We start from the raw sequence: 9,077 nt of genomic DNA, 5'->3' as shown, positions 1-9,077 counted from the left end.
CAGGCGTTCTCTGGGATGGGAAAGAAATAAAAAGTGTAAAAAAAAAAATTTAAAGAAAGGAACAGAAACTTCCTCAGTTCAGAAACGACAGAGGAACTGTGAACACATCTGTGCAGTCCGACACACGTGTGATTCCCCTGAGCATGTTGAGATCACGTGTTTTCTGACTCAGAACTGTGTCCTACCTGCTGCTTCAGATCAGATCATCCCTAAATAACACACAACACATTCTATGCTGCATGATTTATATACACACGTGTCCCTGCAGCACAGAAGCAGTCATCAGTGTCACAGACGTATATTTGTAGCAATACACAACAATACACCGTATGAGTCACAATTATACATTTCTCTTTTATGCCGAAAATCATTAGGATATTAAGTAAAGATCATGTTCCATGAAGATATTTTGTACATTTCATACTGTAAAAAGCTATATCAAAACTTAAAGCTGCACTCTGTAACATTATTGGGTTAAAAATGATCCAAAATCAATATTTGAGCGAGCACATAACCAGCCCATTTTCAAAACTATCTCCTTACTTTAGTCTGATTCACAACAGTTAGTTTATAATCATGTTTTCTCATCGGAGTGGTTCGGGCAGGTTTTCGCGGGAAATTCGAGCATCGCACTGCGTCATTACGTCACATCTGTAAACAAAAGCAGATGGAATAATTAAATGTCAAAAATTCATTTTGATGGCGGATTGTAATCAAGAAAGATTATACATATATATTAATTTATATATAAATTATATTCCAGTTTTAAATGTGCTTCTGATTACAGATAGCCTGGGTTTACACAAGATTTTTAAAGACAACCATTATGATAGGAGCATACTTTGCCTTTTGGTTTAAAATAAACAGCTACACATTCACCTCAAAACAGATTCATCCGCGCTGGAGCACAGCCCACGTATGGAATATGATTCCACAAGAAACTGCATCTCCTGGTTTACAAACAAAGAGGCAACACTCATGGACTGTAGCTTTCATTTTTGATTAGTAATATGCATTGCTAAGAACTTCATTTGAACAACTTTAAAGATGATTTTCTCAATATTTAGATTTTTTTGCTCCCTCAGATTCCAGATTTTCAAATAGTTGTATCTCAGACAAATATTGTCCTCAGAACAAACCACACATCAATGGAGAGATGATTTATTCAGCTTCAGATGATGCATACATCTCAACTTAGAAACATTTACACGTATGACTGGATTAGGCTCCAGTGCCAATGAAGAAAAATGAAAAGAATAAAAAAAATTATATCAGTATCACACTGATATGAACGAGGATGCTGTTCAGGTTAGTTATTTATCTGTGAGATAACTGTGAGCTCAGGTAATGAAGCACTAGTCAGCGATGGGTAAACACAGACACACACATCTGCGTTTATTACACACACCAGCTGCTGCATGTGAAGAACTCACTCATGAACTTCCTTTACCTATTAAGGTGAGGTTCAGTGTGTGTGTGTGTGTGTGCCAGATGCATCAGTGAAGGGATTTCCCCACAACTCTTTACTGTTTGCTAACTCCACCATCATCATTACTGACCCGAGGCAGGTAAACCAGATTGTGTTACTCTTCTGCTATAGATTTAAGCATGTTAACAGTTTAACTTTTGCTAACATACTAAGTGAGATGTCATCCTTTAAACTGTTGAACGCCCTAGCAACCACCTAACAACCTAGAAACATTAGCAACCACACAAAACACCCTAGCAACCACCTAACAACCTAGAAACATTAGCAACCATCCAAAACACCCTAGCAACCATCTAACAACCTAGAAACATTAGCAACCACCCAAAACACCCTAGCAACCACCTAACAACCTAGAAACATTAGCAACCATCCAAAACACCCTAGCAACCACCTAACAACCTAGAAACATTAGCAACCATCCAAAACACCCTAGCAACCACCTAACAACCTAGAAACATTAAAAACCATCCAAAACACCCTAGCAACCACCTAACAACCTAGAAACATTAGCAACCACTCACAACACCCTAGCAACCACCTAACAACCTAGAAACATTAGCAACCACTCACAACACCCTAGCAATCACCTAACAACCTAGAAACATTAGAAACCATCCAAAACACCCTAGCAACCACCTAACAACCTAGAAACATTAGAAACCATCCAAAACACCCTAGCAACCACCTAACAACCTAGAAACAGTAGCAACCACTCAACAACACCCTAGCAACCACCTAACAACCTAGAAACAGTAGCAACCACTCAACAACACCCTAGCAACCACCTAACAACCTAGAAACATTAGAAACCATCCAAAACACCCTAGCAACCACCTAACAACCTAGAAACAGTAGCAACCACTCAACAACACCCTAGCAACCACCTAACAACCTAGAAACATTAGCAACCACCCAAAACACCCTAGCAACCACCTAACAACCTAGAAACATTAGAAACCATCCAAAACACCCTAGCAACCACCTAACAACCTAGAAACAGTAGCAACCACTCAACAACACCCTAGCAACCACCTAACAACCTAGAAACATTAGCAACCACTCACAACACCCTAGCAACCACCTAACAACCTAGAAACATTATCAACCACTCACAACACCCTAGCAACCACCTAACAACCCAGAAACATTAGCAACCACTCACAACACCCTAGCAATCACCTAACAACCTAGAAACATTAGAAACCATCCAAAACACCCTAGCAACCACCTAACAACCTAGAAACATTAGAAACCATCCAAAACACCCTAGCAACCACCTAACAACCTAGAAACAGTAGCAACCACTCAACAACACCCTAGCAACCACCTAACAACCTAGAAACAGTAGCAACCACTCAACAACACCCTAGCAACCACCTAACAACCTAGAAACATTAGAAACCATCCAAAACACCCTAGCAACCACCTAACAACCTAGAAACAGTAGCAACCACTCAACAACACCCTAGCAACCACCTAACAACCTAGAAACATTAGCAACCACCCAAAACACCCTAGCAACCACCTAACAACCTAGAAACATTAGAAACCATCCAAAACACCCTAGCAACCACCTAACAACCTAGAAACATTAGAAACCATCCAAAACACCCTAACAACCACCTAACAACCTAGAAACAGTAGCAACCACTCAACAACACCCTAGCAACCACCTAACAACCTAGAAACATTAGCAACCACCCAAAACACCCTAGCAACCACCTAACAACCTAGAAACATTAGAAACCATCCAAAACACCCTAGCAACCACCTAACAACCTAGAAACAGTAGCAACCACTCACAACACCCTAGCAACCACCTAACAACCTAGAAACATTAGCAACCACTCACAACACCCTAGCAACCACCTAACAACCTAGAAACATTAGCAAACACCCAAAACACCCTAGCAACCACCCAGAACATGGATCTGGACCTTAAGATAACAAAATGATGTAAAATAACAAAACCATGATTACAGTGAGAAGTGAACTCAAGAGGTTTCCAGCTGTGTAAACGAGTGTGACTGTAAAACTCCCAGAGCTTTTCTAACACTGTCTAGCGCTGTAGAACAAGTGAATGTGTTCATACACAGTGCAGAAGTGGACCTGAGCATGATCAGACACATTCATCAGTGTGTGTGTGTGTGTGTGTGTGAGAGAGTGTGTGTGTCTGAGTGTGTGTGTGAGGGTGCGACTCACATCAAGCGCTCGTTCATGCTGATGGTTGTGGAACTCTGGAATTCCTCTTTCGGTTCAGAACTAGCTGACACACAAAGACTGGAATTAGCACACAAGTGTGTATTCTGTTTATGCTACATTGTAAGGACAAAATGTCCTTACAATGGAGGGGGGGGGGGTATTTAAAATAGTAAACAATGTTTATCTGCAAACAGGTTTTCTGTAAGGTGTAGGTTTAGACAATATTGTTTGGTCAGTATAGAAGTAACAGAACTCAATGTAAAGTCCCCACAGTTCACAGAAACGAACGCAGCGCTGCAGGACGTGTGGAGACCTGAGATCTTCAACAGGGACACACTGAGATCATCTGAAACATGTGAAACACACACTCGTTCAGCAGACAGATGACCAACATACATTCAGCGTCTCTGATTAACACACCAGGAAGTTTGGAGAGATGGAAGTGTGCACGATATGAATAAACAACTTTCATTCAGCTTTCCCTGCTTTTGTTCAAATGTTCTGTTGTTTGTGATTATTAGAGGGGTAAATATAATATAACTCAGTCCTTCACTTAATGTAAAATTATAATTTTATCAAAATTATTATAAAATATCCCTATAATTAATAACTTTTCCAAACATCTATATGTAATTGGCTTTCGTTGAGGTTTCATTGCTTTTATTGAAATTTAATATTTTCTTAACAACAATCCAGTCCATTTCTCAATAGAAAATTATCATTTTGTTTGAAAAATTATAATAAAACACTAATATAATAACAAATAAATAAATTATACTTTGTTATAAAATGGCAAGTATCGGTCTTTATTTTAGTTTGAGGTTTACCTGCTTTTGTTTACATATTATACACATACATATATATATATATATATATATATATATATATAATAAAAATTCTTATGAGAAATTATGCAACCAGAAATACCAAAATACAATGATTTAAATATTTGTATAATATAATAGCCAGACTAAGTCAGTGTGAGTTATTTCAGCAGAGCTTGGCCTACAGTTGAAGGATGTGGCGCCACCTCGTGTCCAAACTCAGAAACACAATTCACTTAAACTGAATAAAGACACTCATCACAGCAACATAAAACAACATCACATCTTTAATTGAGAAATGCAGAGCAGTATAAAGTGCTTTCTTCATGTGTAGAGGTTGCTCTGAAGCTCGCTGACTCGCGTGATCTTCTGCAGCACGTCTGCGCTGGGACTCGGATCCAGCTGCAATCAAGAGACAGAGACTGAGTCCTGCGAGACGAGAAGAAGTGAAGCTCAGAGAAGCTCACACTCACCTTCAGCACTGCACTCACCGCCGCTCTGTACATCTGCATGCTGAGCGAATCCGGCTGGAGCACATCACTGTAGCACTGATAGAGAACAGCAGGGATCCGCTGAACCTGACAGTGACTGAGCACTGCACACACACACACACACACACACACACACACACAGACACAGAGACAGAGACACACACACACACACACACACACACAGACAGACACACACACACACACACACACACACACACACACACACACACACACACACACACACACACACAGTTGAGTTAAGCTTATATTAATTAACACTAAAATGAAAATCTATTTTTCCTGTAGATAAGGTAAATACTGTACTCTTCTTCTTCTGTAGTCTTACATGAAACGGAGCAATAGCTGCACTGATGAAACTGAAGAAGTGTTTTCAAAGCACTTTATGATTTTCTGATTTCTTGATGATTTGATATTTTATAATAGCCTAGTGATTTTATAAGCATTATTTGATCATTTCAAAGTATAAAGGAAAAGGTATAAATGAATGACTAATAAACCAGTAAGTGCTGCTCTGCTGCCATCTACAGGTTATAATGCTGAACTGATGTAGTTTTATTTGTTGTTCAGCGCAGTACGCTGTGTTTTAGAGCTTCAATGTGCTGGAAACAGTCGTGTGAAATACTTTGATGCTAAATCTCTCTATCAAGGCTGTAGAAACCCTGAAGTGAATGACGTGATGACCGTGACCGGGATGTTCTCAGAACGCAGTACCTGCAGATGCGAGGCCGGTGCTGATGTTGGGCTGCTCGAGGGCCGGGCTGGAGACGGGGCCCGTGTGTGTGCTGGTCCTCAGAGAGCGCAGGAAGGGCACTCTGCTCTCACTCAGGTAGTCTGAGGTCTTGTATTCAGCTGCACTGCAGTCAGAGAGGATGGTCACGGTCAGATCCCTGGTCTGGACACAGCTCATCACCTGCAGACGGACAGCACACAGTGAGCAGCGCTCCATCAGCTCACACCACACCACACCTGTGTCAGCGCTTCACCTTCTCCGTCCACTGGAAGAGCTGGTCTTCAGCCACGTAACAGGAGCACTGGCATATCAGCACCTGCACACACACACACACACACACACACACACATTCAGAGCGAGCTGAATAAATGATCTCTCCATTGATGTGTGGTTTGTTCGGAGGACAATATTTGTCTGAGATACAACTATTTGAAAATCTGGAATCTGAGGGAGCAAAAACATCTAAATATTGAGAAAATCATCTTTAAAGTTGTTCAGATGAAGTTCTTAGCAATGCATATTACTAATCAAACATTAAGTTTTGATATATTTAAGGTAGGAGATTTACTAAATATCTTCATGAACATGATCTTTACTTAATATCCTAATGATTTTTGGCATAAAAGAGAAATGTATAATTGTGACTCATACAGTGTATTGTTGTCTATTTCTAAATATACGTCTGAGATACTGATGACTGCTTCTGTGCTGCAGGGACAGATACATTATAAAGAAATAACACTGCTAAGCCCTATTCAGACAGGACTAACATCTCTGTGTTTAATACAGAGGCTGTGTGAGAAGAATCACATCTGTGAAACACAAAATCACACGAACGAGTCTCTGTGAAACTAGAATAGAGTACAGCTGTCTAAACCTCAGTCAAATGATCGATGTTTGAGTTCTGCTGAAGTGTAGAAGGCCTAAAGAGCAGTGTTCCTCACAGAAGGGTTGTGGTTCTGCTGGTACAGGACACAGGACGGTTCTCCGGGGCCCGGGGCCGTGTCTGCTCGTCTGGATCCAAGGCTCCGCTCGTTCCACAGAGAGATCCAGGCGAGCGGCGTCCATCCACCGGAGCTCAGCACATACGCAGAGACGAAGCCTGAAACACAGCGTCTGATCAGCCTCTGCAGTGATGAAGATGATGATGAAGAGGATGAAGAACTCACCTGTGGCGTTCAGACCCCCAGCGATGATCAGATCTGAACACGCCACAGCTCCGCCTCCTGTCTGAGAGAGCCAATGAACATCCACTGACCTGACACACACACACACACACACACACACACACACACACACACACACACACACACACACTTTATTACAGCTTTCAGCATCATTCCTCCAGTCTTCAGTGTCACATGATCTTCAGAAATCGTTCTAATATGATGATTTACTGCTCAAGAAACATTTCTGATTATTATCAATGTTGAAAACAGTTCTGTCAGGATTCTTTGATGAATCTTACTGTTCAATAACTCTGGATATACACCACATACAATGTTTTTTCAGACTTAGAGGTAACTTTAGATTAACTATAGGACCGGAGTCATCAGAAACACATGCAACTGAACTGAAACCGAAACTAAAGAGTTTATCTGAGATGTTTCTGACTCTGTTCGTCACATATAACATGATTTCACCTCTTCTCCTCTATTTCGCGTCGGATCTGCTCGTCTTCCTCGTCTTCATTCGTCATATCATCATACTCATCCTCTTCAACAGCTCTCGAGTACACAGACACGACTTCACCGAAGAATGTGGCCATGGTAGACGATTTATCAGATTTAATCACTAAGTACAACTCAAAGCTGCTGTGTAACGATCGCTGCTAGAGCGACACACACCGGAAGTACTGCAGCTTTACGACGGAAGACTTTTATTTTGTTTAGAGTTCAGAGTTCAAGCCACGTTCCAACGTGAGAAAGAAAGAAAGAAAGAAAGAAAGAAAGAAAGAAAGAAAGTTATTTTGAGTAAAATTTATGAGTGTTGAATCACAATTTGAAAAATAATTATAATCTGTTGGGAGTAACTAGTTACATGACAAAATACATGTAACTGTAATTAACAAAATTACAGTTACTTATAAACATGTTAACGATTACAAATTGAGTTAACGTTACGTGGAATATATACATGTTTATTTAATTATATTAATTATATTTTTCCATAAATTGCAGTGACTGTTTTTAAATAGGAGACTTTAGGACACTTGTTTATTTGATAACTGTTTTATTTCCTATTTGGGTTTATGTGTATGAATTATTTATTCGTTTATTCATTTAATCGGAAAACAATGTTCCTGGGTCTTTGGTTTTCTTTCAGATGGGAACGACCCAATGTTAAGGTGATGAGATCATCTAAAATCCTAAGCAATTATATCCATGCATCCTTTTAATCAGAAGGTGGTTCTTGATGACCCATGCTATACGTGACAAAGTATCACTCAGGAGGCACTATATATACATCAAACAGAGATCAGGAAGAATGATGTCTTTGATATTCAAGCTCTTTGTAGGGAAGGAGCATATTCTAAAACATATCTCGGAGTGGAAGCTGGGTCGGGACAGCAGCTGGTTATAAACTGGTTATGAGCTCAAGACCAGTTAATAACTATATTATAATCAGTGTTGGGGAAAGTTACTTTTAAAAGTAGCCCTTAAGAGTTACAATACTGTGTTACTGCCTAAGAATGTAACTAATTAAATTACTTAGTATTGCATGCGTGACATTACTTTTGAGTTTCTTTTTAAATCTGGGCAGGGCGTGCTTGTTTGTTTTTAATATAAAGAGTTCTTTTAGAAATGTATAAGCTCTTTCACACTAAAAGTGAAGTGAATGCGGCTCAGGCTGAAGGAAATGTAAATTCAGGTCTGTACAGTAGAGGGCGCCGCTCAAACGAATCACATGAAGAATATAACGCAGGAGAAGAAAGATCAGCAGTAACACAAATTTTGATTATTAGTATGATTGAAATAGATCATAGTAGGTCAGAAGTAAAGACATTGGTTAATAAAATGTGATTAAATAAATTATATTTGTCTTATTTAACATATTTAATTATTGTAGGTTTATATAATATTCTGAGTTTGTATTTGACAGTTTTTATTGATTTCGAGGAACACTGAATGTGTTTTTGAGTAAACACATGTTGATATTGAGTCTAGAACTACAGTGAGATCATGTTCACACTCAACACTGAGCTGACTCCTGATCTCTGTCTCCATGGCAACACCAGAGCTGTCACTCAACACATGGACACAAAGTAACTGCTGTTACTGATCTGAAAAAGTAACTCTGATATTTCCTTCTAAATTAAA

At 39.6% G+C, this 9,077-nt stretch overlaps 1 protein-coding gene across 1 annotated transcript; it reads right to left on the bottom strand.

Moving 5' to 3' along the window:
- Nucleotides 1-4,784: 4,784 nt before the first annotated feature.
- Nucleotides 4,785-7,631, bottom strand: psmg1 (proteasome (prosome, macropain) assembly chaperone 1). Its single transcript, XM_059538697.1, has 7 exons — nt 7,401-7,631; nt 6,927-7,015; nt 6,702-6,859; nt 6,011-6,073; nt 5,739-5,937; nt 4,989-5,110; nt 4,785-4,917 (listed from the first exon to the last, which is right to left on the bottom strand). Exons 1-7 carry the CDS (start codon nt 7,523-7,525, stop codon nt 4,840-4,842), a joined length of 834 nt encoding a protein of 277 aa, XP_059394680.1. The 5' UTR covers nt 7,526-7,631; the 3' UTR covers nt 4,785-4,839.
- Nucleotides 7,632-9,077: the final 1,446 nt, after the last annotated feature.

This window comes from Carassius carassius, chromosome 45, assembly GCF_963082965.1.
Source record: "Carassius carassius chromosome 45, fCarCar2.1, whole genome shotgun sequence".
NCBI lineage: Eukaryota > Metazoa > Chordata > Actinopteri > Cypriniformes > Cyprinidae > Carassius > Carassius carassius.
This window is presented reverse-complemented; position numbering and strand designations above follow the sequence as displayed.

Excerpts from the sequence above, each read along its gene's own strand:
- psmg1 (XM_059538697.1), bottom strand. The coding sequence starts at position 7,525 with ATGGCCACATTCTTCGGTGAAGTCGTGTCTGTGTACTCGAGAGCTGTT. Across the intron at positions 6,860-6,926 it reads TGGGGGTCTGAACGCCACAG|GCTTCGTCTCTGCGTATGTG; the intron begins GTGAGTTCTTCA and ends GCTGTGTTTCAG. Across the intron at positions 5,111-5,738 it reads CACCGGCCTCGCATCTGCAG|TGCTCAGTCACTGTCAGGTT; the intron begins GTACTGCGTTCT and ends GTGTGTGTGCAG.